We start from the raw sequence: 18,165 nt of genomic DNA on the forward strand, positions 1-18,165 counted from the left end.
ACCAGTGTTTCTAGTAGATATGTTTATTAATATAAATAAACACCTCTGTCTGAACTGGTTCGACCAGCGCGTTGGTTCGACCAGCGCTTCTGCCACGTCTCTCAGCGGAAAAGGGCATGTGCTAGGGCGGTCACGTGGCCAATCAGAGAAACGCTGAACGAAAAGCTGAACACAAGTTGGTTGCCTTTAATATTCACGCTTCCCGGCCATCCACGTAGGAGCCAGCGCTTGACGACCAATCACGTATATATACGTGTTTAACTCGTTTTTTCTTTTATTCGATTTTAATATCCTATTCACTGTCACGGAGCTGTATTTTGGTTGGAAAAGGCATATTGGGACTCGGAAAGTGCAGTACGGGCCAGATCCTGGTAGTGGCGCTGTCTCGTCTCGAGAATGCAGTAATCATTGTTTCAGACCTGGTGTCACTTTTTTTTTCACTCCGGGTGGACTTTTCTGTTAACCTGAAGCGAGGGCTTCACCCGATCGCCTGGAATACTTTTTGCAACGCCAAATTCAGTATGCAGTAAAGGAATATAGCATCAGCCAATGGACATATCGATCTACCAGATGGCGATCAAATAACTGGGAAATTCTTTTTGGAATCCAACCGGCCACAGGTAAGAGCGATTTGACGTAAATTTCAGCCTGATCAGGCCTTGTTCTCATAGCCATCCCCCTGATCAGCGTATGTTGTTGTAATAACGAATGCCATTATTGGTAATCAATAATCAGAAACGACTTCCCCCGCCCCCCCCTTTCATGCATTCATGGTGGAACATGATACCAATCATATGCATTTAGATTTTTAACTCTAGCTTGTGTAGGGACAAAACGCCAATCGATTTAACGTTATTAGCTTAGCGCCTTATAACTAGCTTTGCAGGAATTATCCCAGATCATTCCCATATAACGCTCATATTCATTACGCTATAAATCATCTGAGCTCCACTGTGTTTAAATCCAAATAATCCTCTGCCATTGTTGTAAGTAACATGTCATCTGTTCTCTAGTCTTCAGTCTCGTCGTGAAGTTAATTCTCTCTGGAAGTGAAACTGAAACTTAAGGATGCGCAGGGATAAGTTGTTAAAGGGGCAGTAGGCAAGTGGATGCCTGAACACAGAATGACACCAGTATCACTGACTACCATGGCAAGCCTATAGAAAATGTTTCTATTTAATAATAATAATTATCATAAATATAATATATAAAAAAAAAAATTATATAATTATTATAAATATATTTTTTCTGTTGTACCGAACGCGTACCGAACCGTGACCCCAATACCGAGGTAAGTACCGAACCGTGGCTTCTGTGTACCGTTACACCCCTAGTACAGATATCGATATAGTATTAATAGGTTGCAGGTAGTCCTAACCTGAGATGGCGCAGCTGAGGTGGAGGCAGGGGCCAAAAAAAAATGCAAAATACTAGTTTGCAGGTGGGTTTTGTTAATAGAGGTATGCGACTCGACTGCTTTCACTCCCATCGTCCCCAGTTTAAAATCTTTTTTGCAGAGTTTGCAGCAGGCCTCGTAATGGTCTTTGACTGAGACCAACCATGATGCAAACACTGGGTTGTCGAGCCAGTTCTCGTAAAATTTGCACTTTCCCATAACGAGTGCAAATGCAAATGCTAAAACTAAACATAACGTTAGAGTTATCGCTTGCCAACGTTAGCTATAGACTCCGTTGCTGAAATAGTTCCCGGCAAACATAAGGACCTCTGTTGGTTCCGCTCCATTCCGGTCTGCGTGATGCTACAAAACGGTAAATAAAAAGTCTGACTTTATCTCCCGTTACCCATTTTCCCCCAGATTTCATAATGAAACATAAGATGACATGGCATTTTATCTTTCCCGTCTATGGCATTTTTAAGACCTCTGAAAGATGGATTTAAGAAATTTTAAGACATATTAAGGCATTAATTGTTGATAAACAAATGTAAGACTTTTTAAGGATCCGCGGACACCCTGCATAATAAGCTAATTTAACCTGTTAAGCCCTAGCCCTATTTTCTGAAAATCCACCTAAAAATACATACCTAAGTAAATGGAAGAGTGCTCCACTTCTACAAGGTCCATTTGCATGTTCTTGGTATCTAGTAGGGACATCTATGGATCTCAGGGAATGTATTCCCAGTGTCAGAAATATTGTGTCTGTTACTAGGCTTGAGTAAATTGTGATGAAAAAGGAGAATATAAATTATGATTTTTTTTTTCAGTGAATAACACCATGCTAAAAATGACCAGACATGAAAAACTGCCACTGAGCTCGTTCAGCACCTTCTTGAGATCATGTGTACAAAAAATCTAAGGACATGAATAAAGGGAAGATGATTAAACAGAAGGTTTTGTAGATACAGTACTGAATTCTGCCATATTATTATAGAATATAGAATATCAGGCCTATAAATTACCTTATTATAGCCAACTTGCACATCTATGGATCAGGTCAAATCTACTTTTTCCAATGCCAGAGTTCAATTTGGATTTAGTATCACCAGGCGTGCAGGAAGAACAGAGAATGAAATATACTATATGTACGGTTCCATTCTTATAATGGAGATGGCTCCGCCATTTTGGATCATTTTGTTCACAGAAGGTAGACACACTAACTGCGCTCCAATCTATGCCAATAACGTTCAGTTTTGTGGTAGATAATCCAGAAAAATAAAAAATAATCGGGAAGTAATTTGCGGCGGAGCTGAGCGATCATGGAGTAGACGTGTTTCACGTGAGCTCCCTTCTACCGTGCAGAATATACGTTTCTCCCCATTAGTCCTTATTTTATTTTTATTTGTTTTTTGTCTGCTTGTTGAGTCGTCGTGTTTCAAATACTGTAGTCGACTTTTTTCGACTTTCTGCGATGTCGGTGGTGGAAACCAGATCCATGAGCGCCCCAGCCGGCAAACCACCACCGGGCCTGGCCGCACCATCGCCCGGTGTCGGTGAGATAAGCGAAGCTGTGCTCTTGGTCATGACCAAGCTCCATGCAGAATCTGAGAGACGCTTCGCTAAAGCACAAAAGAAAGTGCTGGCGGATTTTTGTGATAACCTTCATCGAGAGATATCAGAAGAAATAAGGTTGGCGGTCGTCCCGCTGATAGACAAGATGGAGTCGCTGCACGCTGTCTCCTCGGCTAATGCTATCGAACTAGCTGCGCTATCGAAAGTGGTCATGAACAGGCTATGGAAACTAGGCCTGAGGCCCACGCTATTCGCTCCCGCGAAATTATCTGTGTTGGATAAGGTCGATGGTCGGCGTTCATTTTGGTCGTTGGCTAAAGCGAAGGAATATCTCGAGGGGATACCCGAGACCGAGACTGTAGCTTGATAACTATATCGGGTGAGTGACTTGGCGATGTGGGCCTAAATACATTGTTAGGGCCGGCTATTCACAAACACTTGCTGTCATGCCCAGACATGCTAACTGCTAACTGCCCATCCAACTAGCGGGGCTTCCCAATGACTTCTGTTACTTGCTAAAGCTGACCTCATGGTCGTACTTGTGTATCGCCTCTTTGGAAGCTAACGAGCTAGCTGAACAATGTACATAATAGACTAACGTGCTATCCGGATTCATCACTAGCTTACGCGCTAGCCTCGGGCTAGCTAGCGGGCTGCGTCTAACGTCTGCGCTGATACATTCGAGACCCGTTAATATTTACGCACTTTGGTTGTTGTTGCTGTTTAAGTGTCATCGGTTCGCACAATTCAACGGTGATCGGGTCCCTAACTAACTTCTTGTATGCTTTTATTTTTATATCCAGGCTGTTTTGAGCTTTGGGCTCCGGTAGGAGAAGATCGGTTGAATATATATATAAACAATATATGATAACAGGTTGTGTCAGGTATTGTTTATTACCATCCCCGGGTTAATGAATGTGTTTAATTCTATTCTTACAAAGGTTATGTTGAGTTATTATATAATAATGACAATTTTTTCCATTATAGTTATCTCATGTTAGGGCCAAGGCTCACGGTGGTTTTCGACCGATATCTTTATTGAAACAATATATGATAACAGGTTGTGTCAGGTATTGCATTACCATCCCCGGGTTAATGAATGCGTTTAATTCTATTCTTACATAAGTTATGTTGAGTTATTATATAATAATGACTATTTTTTCCATTACAGTTATCTCATGTTAGGGCCAAGGCTCACGGTGGTTTTCGACCGATATCTTTATTGAAACAATATATGATAACAGGTTGTGTCAGGTATAGTGAAGTTCGCAGATGACACGGTGGTGGTGGGGCTGATCTCGGACAACGACGAGAAGGCCTACCGGGAGGAGGTTGAGGTACTGGAACGCTGGTGCCAGGACAACAGCCTGCTCCTGAACATTGGCAAAACCAAGGAACTGATCGTGGATTATAGGAGAGGACAGCAGGAGACACACACACCACTGATGATAAACGGGGCTACCGTGGACAGGGTGAGCAGCTTCAAGTACCTGGGGGTCCACATCTCAGAGGACCTGACATGGTCAACACACATAGACACAGTAGTAAAGAAGGCGAAACAGCGTCTCTACCACCTGAGACAGTTAAGGAAGTTCAGAGTATCGGGGAAGATACTCCAGTCCTTCTACTCAGGAGCTGTAGAGAGCATCCTGACCGGAAACATCACTGCCTGGTATGGAAACAGCACGGCACAGGACAAGAAGGCCCTACAGAAAGTGGTGCGCTCAGCCGAGCGTACCACGGGTATTGCACTACCCCCCCTGCAGGTTCTATACAACAAGAGGTGCAAATCCAGAGCCTGCAGGATAATGAAATACCCTCACCACCCCAATAACAGCCTGTTTCAGCTGCTGAGGTCAGGCAGACGCCTGCGAACCCCAGCTACTAGGACAGAGCGGCTTAGGCTCAGCTTCTTCCCCCAGGCCATCAGAGCCATGAACAATGAACATTGAGTGCTCAGAACATTGAACTGTCCACACACAAGCACACATGAACACACATACGACACGCACACTGTGCACGCTCACACACGAGCAGCCACTTAACACTTTAACATGAGCGGGCACACACTCATGTCGCACACACGCACACTTATGGCCAAAGGAAAGGACACTTTAAATTAGAATAACAGGAACAGTGTATTGCACTACCAAAGCTAACTAGCATGTCACACATGCTCTGTAAATAACTATGTACAGATACCGAGATGTCACTCCATGTTACCTGCTACCTGTTACTGCACAATGTTGTTTCTTCTTTTGATTCTATTATATGTACCACTGTATTGCACATCGTTGCGGGCAAGACCACCCGCATTTCATTGTATACCTGTATGCCGTGACAATTAAAACTCTTGACTTGACTTGACTTGACTTGTATTGCATTACCATCCCCGGGTTAATGAATGTGTTTAATTCTATTCTTACATAGGTTATGTCATTCCAACCGTTGTGCCTGTTCAGAGGGGCTGTTTACAGGTGTGCACTTTGACCATAATCCCCCTTTTTTCCCTTTCTTTTATTGTCGTTGTTTAAATGACATCTGTCTGCACAATTTACCTGTGATCCGATCCTGCCTTAGACTATATGCTGGTATGCTTTAATTTAATTTTGTTTTGAATTTTCCTTTATCCATTTGTGCTATAACATTGCGACGTTGATGCGCAGACTCGGAAATAGATGGTTGCAGGGGTGATGTTGAGTTATTATATAATAATGGCTATTTTTTCCATTATGGTTATCTCATGTTAGGGCCAAGGCTCAGGTGGTTTTCACCCGATATCTTTATTGGAATTTTATTTTATTATTAATTGTGTTTATTGGACTAGTGGGGGTTTAATCAGGGGTTTATCTAGAGGGGGGTCAGAGTGGGGAGCGTCTTATTGAATCCATGACTCCAGTGGGAAATGATAGGAAGATGACCATCCTTAGTGGATGGGGCATAGGGAGGGTATTGGAGAGTGGGTATAGGAGGACTTATAATAGGACGGGTGGGTTAGGGTTTAGAGTAGAAGGAGGGGGGGTTGTAACTGGGGTGGGATTTTTATGTGTTTTATGTACTGTTGTCTTATATGTGTGCAATTGTTCCTCCTCTGAACTCCTGGGACTGACCGTCTGGGCCCGTCTGGATCAGCGCCTCTGTACTCAGCCTGGCTGCACTGGTATGTTCTCTACGCATTTAGACAAACTCGACCATGGCTAAATTGAATATTTTAATTTGGAACGCAGGAGGTCTTAACGCCCCACACAAGCGTGCCAGTGTCCTTTGGTTATTGAAGAGAAGAAATATTGACATTGCTCTCCTTAGTGAGACGCATTTATTGGTGGGTGATGTGTCAAGGCTAGCAAATCGACAATATCATGTTATCTCCTCATCCTCAGCCGATGATAAGACGAAAGGAGTCGTCATAGTTACAAGACGTAACCTTGATATCAAAGTCCTGGATGTGTGGTCGGACACGGAGGGAAGGATTACTATAGCAAAAGTTGAGTTCTCTCATAGGAAGATGGCAATAATAGCATTGTATGCCCCCAACACATTTGATTCAGCGTTCTATAATACAATCACGAAGAATATGTTGGAACTTACTGGATACGCTCTCATTGTGGGTGGCGATTTTAATGCGTGCTGGGATGCGGAGATGGATAGGTCCGGATCCTCTGAAACAAGCGACCAAAAACGGTCCTCTAAGGCCCTCAGGATGTGGGCCCAGGACACTGGGCTCACAGACCTATGGCGCTTATCCAATCCCACCCTCAAGGATTACTCTCACCTGTCTGCCAGACACAAAACCTTCTCTCGAATAGACTATGCATTCGCATCCCCTAATTTGTTTGATAGTTTCGACGTCTCATTGGTTCCCCTGGCTCTCTCGGACCACAAGGGGATTTTCCTTGTGGCAACCTTTGGCAGGCTCTCCACGAGAGCTCCCAGGTGGAGTTTTAACTCAACCTTATTAAAGAACGATGATTTCTGCTCCGAGTTCAGGAGTAAACTAGCTGAATTCTTGCAGATCAATGTTGGCACGGTCGATGACCCCAGGGTCCTATGGAACGCACTGAAAGGATTTATCAGGGGTCATGTCACACTTTTCTCCAACTTACGGAAATCCCGATCAAAAAAACTAGAAGGACTGGAAACATTATATGCGGATCTATACGCATCTTTGCAAACTAACTATAGTGAACGACTAAACACACAACGTAAGATAGTCAAGAAGGAAATAAACTCCATACTTAAACAACAGTCTGAGTTCTTGATAAATAGGACAAGGCAAAATTACTACTTTCACAGCTCCAGGCCTAGCCATCTATTGGCAATGAAAATACGCTCGAATGATCATTTCTCGGATATCCCCTCGATCAAGACGCGACAGGGTACAATCACTACTGATTCGAAAAAGATCAACGACACTTTTAAAGAGTTTTACTCACAGTTATATAGCTCAGATGTTAATCTCGACGACTCTAAATTTGAATCGTTCATTGGCGGGCTTGAGATACCCCACATTTCTGAGGAAGAGGCTAAGGAACTGGGGAAACCGATCACCCTTATGGAACTAAGGGAGACGATCGCTGAAATGCAGAGGGGTAAGGCACCAGGCTGGGATGGTATTCCACCCAAGGTGTATTTAGCTTTCTGGGACCAACTGGGCCCATTGATGCTCGATATGATCAATTACGCTACCGAACAGGGGGAGTTCTCAAGAGATGTCAACATGGCACTGATTTCTTTACTTCTCAAGAAGGACAAAGATCCCAATGATTGTGGTAGCTATAGGCCCTTGAGTCTTCTCGGGGCCGATTTAAAAGTGTTTGCCAAGGTGCTGGCCCGCCGCCTGCAGAGATTTATGACGGTATTGGTACACTGCGATCAAACTGGTTTTATCCCGGGGCGCCTGGCTGCAGATAATCTTAGGAGGCTGTTGCATGTAGTCGATAACAGTAAAGACAATACAGCTCCGTCCACTGTTCTGTCTTTGGATGCCATGAAGGCGTTTGACAGACTAGAATGGTCATACCTGTGGAAGGTACTTGAGGTCATGGGTCTGGGAAAGAATTGTATTCATATGATTAAAGTCCTGTATGCCTCGCCGTCGGCAATGATACTGACAGGCAAAAAATGTTCCACACTTTTCCCAGTCTCCAGATCTTCTAGACAGGGTTGTCCTCTGAGCCCGGGACTATTCGCGCTTTCCCTCGAACCATTGGCCCAATTTATTAGGCAATCAGAGGACATCGTCCCCATAATGATCAATAATACACCACACAAAATTGCTCTCTATGCGGATGACCTACTGATTTTTATGGATGACCCTTCCCGGTCGGCCACAAAATTATTGGAAATAAACGACGACTTTGGTAAATTGTCAGGCTTTAAGATTAACTGGAACAAATCAGCCTGCCTACCTCTTAATGAGCTGGCCAAGGCGGTGCGACTACCAGCTGATATCCCCATAGTGGAACATTTTAAATACTTAGGTATAGAGATATTCCCCACGCTGAGTCAAACTACTAAGTACAACTTCACGGGTACTTATGATAAAATACACCAGGATCTAGACAGATGGTCGTCCCTTCCTAACTCCTTACAAGCCCGAGCTTCCATAATCAAAATGAACGTTCTGCCTAGGATAAATTTTGTTAGCTCAATGCTCCCCCTGCCCCCTCCAATAGACCACTGGCGCAAGGTACAATCGATGGTATCTAAGTTTATCTGGAATAACAAACGCCCGAGAATCAAAAGAGCTACTACTCAACGTAGGAAACAAGATGGGGGCCTCGCAATCCCTGATTTTAAGCTTTATTTCTGGTCCTTCTCACTGAGACCTCTGATGTGCTGGCTAGACCCTGTAGATGCTGTATCTTGGCGCTCCTTAGAAGCGGCGGCGGTCTCACCGCTAAGATTGCAGGATGTGGTGTACTCCACTGTCTCTATTTCGAAATGCCGGCTGAGGTATGGACCGATCATAACTCACGTGATCCAAACGTGGCGTAATGTACAGAGGTCGTGTGGGGTTAAATGCCCATGGCACCTGGACTCTCCAATTTTTAATAACCAGCAATTACTTGTTGGGCACAAGCCGGTTAATATTCCTCAATGGCAAAGGAGGGTGGTGCATACTCTGGAGGATATTTATGATAAGAACGGCCTCCGTGCGTTTCAGGACTTAAGAGAATTTTATGATCTTCCCGGCGAGTCCTTTTTTCTTTATCTTCAACTAAGGTCAGCACTGAGGGCGCATGGCGTGCCGTGGGCTCAAGCTTTGCACCCACACCCCTTCCTCAGGCTCATAGTGGACAGGACGACCTCCAGAGGGTTTGTCTCAGACTTTTATACGCTCTTAATTCAATCCACGTATAAAAATCTATCATTGGATACAATCTGGCGTGTGGATATCCCGGAGTTGGACCCCGAGTTTGACTGGGATGATGTTTGGGCAAATGTGGCATTGTCTTCCCGCGCAACCCCAATCACCAGCAAATTAATTATATTCATAGGACCTATCTTACACCTAGGAAGCTATTTGCTATGGGACTGATAACCGACTCTCGGTGCACTTTGTGCTCTCAAAAGGCCACTGGCACTTATATGCATATGTATTGGGATTGCCCACCAGTGGCCCGCTTCTGGAGGTCAATAACGGACAAACTTTCAGATCTGTGTGGCTTAACTATCCCATTCACAGCTGTTACGCTACTCCTGAACGATATAACGACACTACCTGCGTTCGTTCAACTAAAAAGGGTTGTCCTAGCGGGTGTCACAGCAGCGAAGAAGCTAATAGCAATGAGATGGAAGGAGCCTGAGAAGCTTACAGTGATTAACTGGTCCCTAACACTATTGGATGTGATTTATCTGGAGATATCCACGGCGCGGGTGATTGGGGTGGGACAGGCAGGTATTGACCTGTGGTTTGCAGCAGCCGAAAAGGTCAGGACCGCCGTGTGCGGCTGAGCGGGGTTGAGGTGCGTGTTCGGGTGAGTCCGGCGGTCTCTTGGGAGGGGGAGGAGGAAATGTTTTGTCTGTCTTGTCTTTTGTCTTGTCATCTTGAGTTTAGCTGGGGATATTATGGGGGGGCAGCTATTTAACTATTTCTTCACTGTTTGGCCACTTTTACACAGTCTCTGTGAGTCTATGGAACACCTCTACAGGTTGTTTTTTCATGAAGGTTCATTGCTCTGTTTTCGGGTCGTGTTCTCAAAAAATGGTCCTTGTGGTGGATTGGAGATGTACGTTTTATTAATATAGGGTCACACGGCCGGGAATCGGGGCTGAACACTGGGAAAGACCATTTATTAGATAGTACCCCTTGGAATTAAAATTTAGAAGGTTGAACTCTGTTTTCTTTTCTCTTTGTCTGTATAAATTGTTAGTCTGTATTATTATTGTTTTTGTTATTTTCTTGTGAAGTTCTATGTATTGTGATTGTGGTTAATGTGTTGTCTTGTTTCATGTGAATAATAATAAAAAGAATTGATCAAAAAGAATCAGGAAGTAATTTGCTTGCAGGAAGCTGGAATCAGCTGGGAAATGTAGTTTTTCATTCACTCATTGAGAGCTCTGGATGCCCTCTCCTCATATGACTAAAAAATCTTTAGTGACGCTAATTCAAAATGGCAGATATACGCTAAATTATAAAGACATTCCATGAACTAAAATCTCACTAATAACACTTTAACCTATTGGTAAACAAACGTATTGCTGAAAATATACACTATCACTGCTGTTGTGACATGGTTAGGGTCTTTACTCTTGGATACATTTGAAAAGAAAACACCATTATGTCATACAGTCTAGACTAGAGATTGATTTGAGCCGGCGGACCGCACAGGCTAAAGAGGTTAAGGGTGTTTCGTATCATTGTTATGCAGACGATATCCAGCTGTATTTCTCTTTTAAGCCCAACAACATTGAGAAAATGTGCATCCTGCAGGAGTGTCCGTTTGCCATTGAGGACTGAATGTCGAGTAGCTTCCTCCAACTTAATGCAGCAAAGACTGAAGTTTTAATTATAGCTGCAGACAATATTGCCTCTAGGGTAATACATCTTATGGGACCGCTCAAGAGAGATGTTCATTCAAACATTGAAAATCACGGCGTAACCTTTGATCAGTCTATGCAACTTGACAAGCATGTTAAATCCCTGACCTGCACCCGTTTCTTCCACCTCAGGAATATAGCTAAACTCCGGTTTATTTTTTTTGTATCCACTTTTTCTCCTTATTTTCTATTTTTCTCCCATCCCAATTTTCGCTGTTTCCAATTCTCCCCTCCCCTGTCTTGAACGTTGCTCGCATATGCCCCCCACAGGTCGGTCGTAGGGAGGATAGAAGCCTTGCATCACGTGTCCCCTCCGGTACACGAGGAGGCAGCCTGTCACATCTTTTCACCTGCCAGCGCGGACTCATTGGCGAGGTGTAACGTGTGGGAGGCTCACACTACCCCCGCTATTTCCTGTCTCTGCTGTGCAGGCGTCCCCCAACCGACCTGTAGGAGTCGCTGTCCACAACATCCAGATTACCACCCATCGACTTCCACCCGCTGACTCTGCCAATTGAGCCAGGATGAAGGCCGGCCCAAGCCGGAGGCAACGCCGACAGCCGGATTTGAACACGGTGTATCTTGCGTTGGTGACGAGCGCAATGTCCGCTGCGCCACCCAGCCTCCCAAACTCCTTTATTTGATCACATGCAGAGCTGGAAATGTCTGTTCACGCTTTTATACAAATCAAGGTTGGACTGTTTACCTGCCTTAGCAAAGCCTCAATGGACCGGCTACAACTGGTCCAAAATGCTGGCTTCCTGTCCAGTTCAGGATCCAGTTCAAGGTCTTAGTTTCACCTACAGAGCCTTCCAGTCAAGCCCCTGTTTACATATCGGACCTTATCCACCCCTATAAGACCAGCCGGATCTTGAGGTCCTCTGATCAGGGCCTCCTGGTGGTGCCCCGAACCAGGCTAAATACTAAGGGGGACCAAGCTTTTAAAGCAGTGGCCCCAAGGCTCTGGAATGAGCCCTCTGTGGACACTTTCAAGTGGCAGCTGAAAACCCACTTGTTCAGGTTGGCGTTTGGCCATGTACATACTTGAAATGTTGATTTAGTTTTCCTGAATTTGTCCTTGCCTGTTTTTTGTTCTCATGTTTTTATGAATTGCCCTGTTCTTTTTAGTTATAGTAAATAAACACATGGTAATTATGCTTCCCCCTAGTGCAGTGCTTCTCAAACTTTTTCTGTCAGGCCCCCCTTTGGCGGACCAAAATATTTTGGGCCCCCCCCCCCCCCCCGCCCCAACAAAATAGTCATGAAATGGGCCATGTTTAAATTTATTGAAATAACACCAATATCGTGACCTTTCAAATTGGCACTTGTTCACTCAGTGGACATTTCTAGCTCAATGTGAGGTCTGCTGCTGCTGGCTAATAATACGGTCAATACGTGGGGAGATCTTTGACAAGGCAACACGCATGTTATCCTCAAGGCTCAACTTGGCCCTATATTTTGTTTTCAGAGCTGTCATGGATGAAAAGCCAGCTTCACAGATACTGTATGTGGTGCTGAATGGTATCAACACCTTAACTGCTGCATCATGAGATACTTGGTGGGCCATGAGATGAGATACTTGGTACTCAGCACCACACTCTGAAACTAGCTCTCTAGGTGGTATCAGATGAGATTTCAAGAGTTCTTCCAAGAGTTTGGATGGAGATGTGTCAGGAAGCTTTGTCTCAATGTTGTCTGTAAAGGTTTTTTTTATCCAGAGTAACTTGGTGATCCTTTTCTGTGTTTTATTAAATAATGATTTTCAGATTTTGAGAAATGGTATTTCCATGGAGAACAGTGCAGCTGCAACAGATAGCACTTTAGTGATAATTTTCTGTAATCCAAAAAAAAAAAAAAAATCTCAAGGCCCCCCCTGTCATGCCTCTGCGCCCCCCACTTTGAGAAACACTGCCCTAGTGGTTGATATTTTCACCATGCTACACACTCTGCTCCACTCCAACTGGTGATGTCAGAGTACCTCTTTGGAGGTTAAATCAAAGTCTGTCTAAAGAGGTGCTCTGACATCACCAATTCCAGAAAAATTATATTTCTCAGAGACGTTGATGTAACTGAACCACCACAGTCTTTCACATCAGCCGTTCATACAGCGTACTGACTGAAGCCGTAATCAACCTCCTGGATCCATTGTCTGACCAGGCAAAAGTTAGAATCCACAGACATGAGAATGTTTGGCGCTGATGTGATTGACAACTGAGGGAACTCACTGATGACGAATCCGGAGAAGGCCCAGTTGATCCATCCTCCAATCAGAATCATGGGCAGGACGTTGGTCAGGTTACCCTTCATCATGTCTGTCAGCATACTGGTGTCTGAACACACACATTTGAATGATTTATTGATGTCCACATGAATACAAGTATGTCACGGATATAAACACCAATAATGCAATCAGCTATTGAGAGACAGTAAGAGTATTGAAAAATAAATGCATTGTAGAGTCTGGTCTTTTCATAGGCTATGTTAACAATACAATACAACAAGGGATGCCCCGATCACGTTTTTTGCCACCGATGCCGATCACCGATCGTCTATGAGTCATATCGGCCGATACACTGCCGATACCGATCGTTTTTGGTTTTCTTATAGCAGCTGGCAGTATTATACTGTAGGTCTAACACAGGCATTCTCAAAGTCCGGTCTAAATTATCTAATCTAATCTTAGAAATTAAGTAAAGTGAATAGTACTGGGTGTTAAGCATAACAGTAAGTTAATTTACTTCAGACCATTATAGTCAAAGTATTTTCCTATGAACTGAAACTCATAAGATTCAGTTACAGCTATGAAGCACGATAGCTAATTAGCCAACAGCTGCAAAAACGAATGTCAATGATGTTATCAGACGTTGATATCAGGAGCTATCTGTAGCTACTGCTAGCCAGCTAGATAACGTTAGACAACGCCTCATGTATTAAACTAAAGTGAATAGTTTACTGGGCCATTTTGTTTAAACAGTTACGCTAGCCAGCGGAACGATAGCTAGTTAGCCAACGCTAGCCAAAAGGCTGCAAAAACGAATGCCAAAAATATGATATCAGACGTTGATATCAGGAGCTATCAGTAGCTAGCCATAGGGCTGGGCGATATATCGAGTATACTCGATGTATCGCGGCTTGTTCTACATGAGATGTAGTAAATTACTATATCGTGAACATCGAGTATATGTTGTCACATTGCGGCTGAGATGAGACTTGCTTTTGCGCAGAGCTATCCTCTCATTTCATTATAGACACATGACCAGCGCGGACCTTAAATGACATGCAATTGTAATTTCATTAGACAGACCAGCGCAGACCTTTAATGACATGCAATTTAATTGATGCGAGCAATGGGCTAACGTTAGCTGCTAACCAAGTTATCCATGATGACTAGGCTAAGCTAACTAGCGTTAGCTGCTAACCCTGGAAAACGCTCAAAGAGGACTCCACAACACTAGTTCCATTCGTGAGGAAAGGGGGTGGGTTATATTGACGGCGCTTGACAACAGAAGTTTAAACATAACTTCATATTTATTGGTTATTTGTTTCTTTATATCATCCAGTTTCCATCTCCGTGTGTTAAACTCTTCCTGTTTACCTTCGAGTGCATCACCTACGGCAGCTTAGACGATCAAAACGCAAACCTGAAACAAAACCAGAGGGGGGGGGGGGGCTGGCTCTCTCGCGCGTTCTCGCTCTCTCTCTCTCTACATTCAATGATTTAAAGTAGCCAAACATTACAGTATAAATACTAACTGGATAGTTGATATAAACATTTAATTTCATTATCTGAAATATTCTAAAATCATTAAGTCTGCTATAAGCCATTATCCCTTTGTGTGTGATTATTATTTTCTCACAGTAGTGTGTATATATACATATAATATATACATTATATATATATATGTGTGTGTGTGTGTGTGTTTGGCTAAAGTGGATAGAAAACACAGTACTGTGCAAAAGTCTTAGGCACTCAAGAGTTTTTATATAAATTGTCTATTAGTGTGTCAGTAGACTACTCTTAGTACATTTTCATTTAATTATTTTTTAAAGCATCTTCATGGTTTAATAATGCAAACATATGTTGCAGGGACTTATTATAATAATCATATTGGCGTGACTGTATGCATCAAAGGGTTAAATCAAGCATTTTTAAGTGCTTTAGAGGAAATGTCAAAATAGCGCGATATATATATATCGTGTATCGTTCGTGATATGGCCAAAAAATATCGCGATATCATTTAGAGGCCATATCGCCCAGCCCTAGCTAACCAGCTAGATAACATTAGACAACGCCTCATGTATTAAACTAAAGTAAATAGTTTACTGGGCCATTTTGTTTAAAGGTCCCCGGTCTTATAAATGGCCTTTTCCAGAGAGAGAGAGAGAGAGAGAGAAGACACGGAGCATTTACACACAACCTCCCGACCGCGCATGCTGGGCAGGAGCTTCTCCCTGCTGCAAAATATCATTGCGCACACTCCCACGCGCGTGCCCGTATTCCGATCCGTGCGATAATATTCACAGGGGTATTGTCATTTGAAACAAGTTACCAATGCATTGTCCCGTGGGATTATGCCCCGGCTAGTGTTGTCACGATACTGGAATTTCGAACTTCGATACGATACCTTGAAAAGTATCGATATTCGATACCATTTTCGATACCACAGGGAAAAAGGTTCAATCTTAAAATGTGAAAAAAAAATATAAATATATATTTTTTTTTATACATTTTGCTTTCGTTGCTGGTTGATTCTCCTCAGCTTCTCTCTGGTACTATAAGAGAAGATAAATATAACACTTTTAAAACCCTTTGTTTATCTTTAGATCACACATTGAAAAATAACTAAATGATATCTTAGAAATTAAGTGGCATGCACTATTTATCGTTGGATGCCACCACCCACTTCAATGATAGCACTCTAAACGCATAATCTCTGTCTTAAATTATGGCTATGTATCTAATCTGCCCGTCGTTTAACAATGACTTGTTTGCAGTCAACATTGTCGAGACGGATTTTTTTTTTTTTTTTCTTCTTTTTTTTTTTTTTTTTTTTAATCGGTTCATATCCGTTTTATAGCATTTTGAAAAGCCCTCGTTTTTCAGGAAAATATATAGATTCCGTGATAATCGCCCTTTACTGGAATATTCTGGCACACAAAACGTAATTTTTCGGCCTATTTATGAATAGTTTTCAAATAAACGCTAGATTATCGATAGTATATGTGAACTTATGCGCGCTATAGAAGCGGTCTGAAAAATATATTCTCTCATTTCCTGATCAGCGCGCACACAGACACACATAGGGCACACATTGATATATAGGTCAAAACAGATCCGATTACCCCAAGACTGGTAAAATAAATTGCTTACCTCAGATCAGATGTTATCCAAAAAGATTATTCCAATTCCTGATCGCCATTCCAAATATCGATCGCGTTTATTGATTCAGCGTTGGGTACTGGAAATACATAATCCACGCTGTTCTGAGGGTCGGCGATCAACTTGGGTCTCTTCAGATGCCTCGCCGGAAAAGTAAAATGAGGAAACTGGGCCCCCCCCCCCCCCACCCTTCATCAGTCTAACTCTAAACCAATGGGGTGCAGTTACACAGGAAGAGACGATAGGGGGCGGTATTTTCCCATTTGAGCTCAGAGAGAGTCTGGAACACTAGCGTGAGACTCGATTGATGAAATATGAATTCAAATCAGTAATAAAAGAAAATACGACAAACAAACGCTATATGTCATTGGTGGCACTCAACTGGCGGCATGAACTAACGACAAATCACGTCCCTGGCACTCAAAGTGTTAACAGATTGCAGAATGGGTACAATACAGTACAGCTCAATACACACAATTGTTAAGGGGATGCAGACCAGAGAAAGACTTTTGTCTTTGTTTTCAATTCATCATAACATAATATGACATTAGGGGTGGGAATCGCCAGAGACCTCACGATACGATACTATCGCGATACTTGCGTCACGATACGATTTTCTTTTATCAAATTTTATTTATTACCTTTTTTCAACTGCAAAGTAAAACTTTGTCAACATGTTTTATCTAATGAAATAAAGTTCAGTCTGTTCATCTCACTTCAATCATTTTTATTGCAGAACATGGTATTTTCTCAAACAGACAGATGTAAACACTGTAATCTGTGTTGCATGTACCTGACAAACTGAACTGTTTGTATTCGTTTATGAATAATTAAATATCGATATTGCGGGAAATGAGCATTGAAACAGTTTTAAATATTCAGAATCGATATGTATCGAAAAATCGATATTTTTGACAACACTAGCCCCGGCGCAGCGGAATTAATTAGTATCCCCCTTAATCTCTCCATGTCTGCCAGTGCAGACTGTGGGTGACTGTCACTCAAAGCGCTTATGGGCGGAGCCCAGCCCAAAACAGCTTGAAATATTGAAGTGGAAAAATGCTGCTTTAGAGTACTTTATTAGAAATACAAAATGAATTTATTTGAAAAAGACTTTACAGATGTGTTCCATAGACTCACAGGAATTGTGTAAAGTTGCCCAAATAGTGAAAGGAATAGCAAGACATGTCCCCTTTAATGCTTTAGTTATGTTGAAAGAGGAGCTCATGCACTCGACTCTTGCCGGAGAGTTTGTTGACATGACGGGTCTGTGAGGGGCAAGGCGTGCACTGCAGCAGCAGCGTGTGTGTGCTTGAGAGAAGACAGCGAGCGAGAACTCCGCTGAGAATTAATCATGTTTTTCATGCGTGTCATCGAACGGTTTTCGCAATCGGCGAAAATAAAGCATTATCGGAATTCACCAATCTCATATTTATACTGAATAGCGGCCGATATCAATCGCTGGCCGATCGATAGGGGCATCCCTAAATACAACACAAATACACACACCTGTCATGGGGTTCTTCGCGACTACCTTCCTCTTCACCTTCTTGAAGAAGCCGGTCTCCGCGTCGTTGAAGTAGTGCTTCCTCATGGCAAATGACTGAGACAATGGATCAGATTACACAGATACAGTAGATCAGATTAAACAGGCAGATAAAGGATCAGATTACACAAATACAGTAGATTAGATTAGGACAGGTAGATAATGGATCAGATAGGGGTGGAAACAACCAGAAAACAAACAAGGTAAGACTTGTTGTGTTGGAATACA

At 42.9% G+C, this 18,165-nt stretch overlaps 1 protein-coding gene across 1 annotated transcript in view; it reads right to left on the reverse strand.

The window, feature by feature from the left end:
- LOC311244487 (ER membrane protein complex subunit 3) overlaps positions 1-18,165 on the reverse strand; it is a 37,484-nt gene that overhangs the window by 8,594 nt on the left and 10,725 nt on the right. Inside the window, exons 4-5 of the mRNA XM_084334028.1 lie at positions 17,901-17,994; positions 13,237-13,341 (exon numbers count right to left, since the gene is read on the reverse strand). Of these exons, the coding sequence (XP_084190154.1) occupies positions 13,237-13,341; positions 17,901-17,994 (199 nt within the window). The remainder of the gene's footprint in view (positions 1-13,236; positions 13,342-17,900; positions 17,995-18,165) is intronic.

Source organism: Notolepis coatsorum (genome assembly GCF_963971535.1).
Source record: "Notolepis coatsorum genome assembly, chromosome: 17".
Classification (NCBI taxonomy): domain Eukaryota; kingdom Metazoa; phylum Chordata; class Actinopteri; order Aulopiformes; family Paralepididae; genus Notolepis; species Notolepis coatsorum.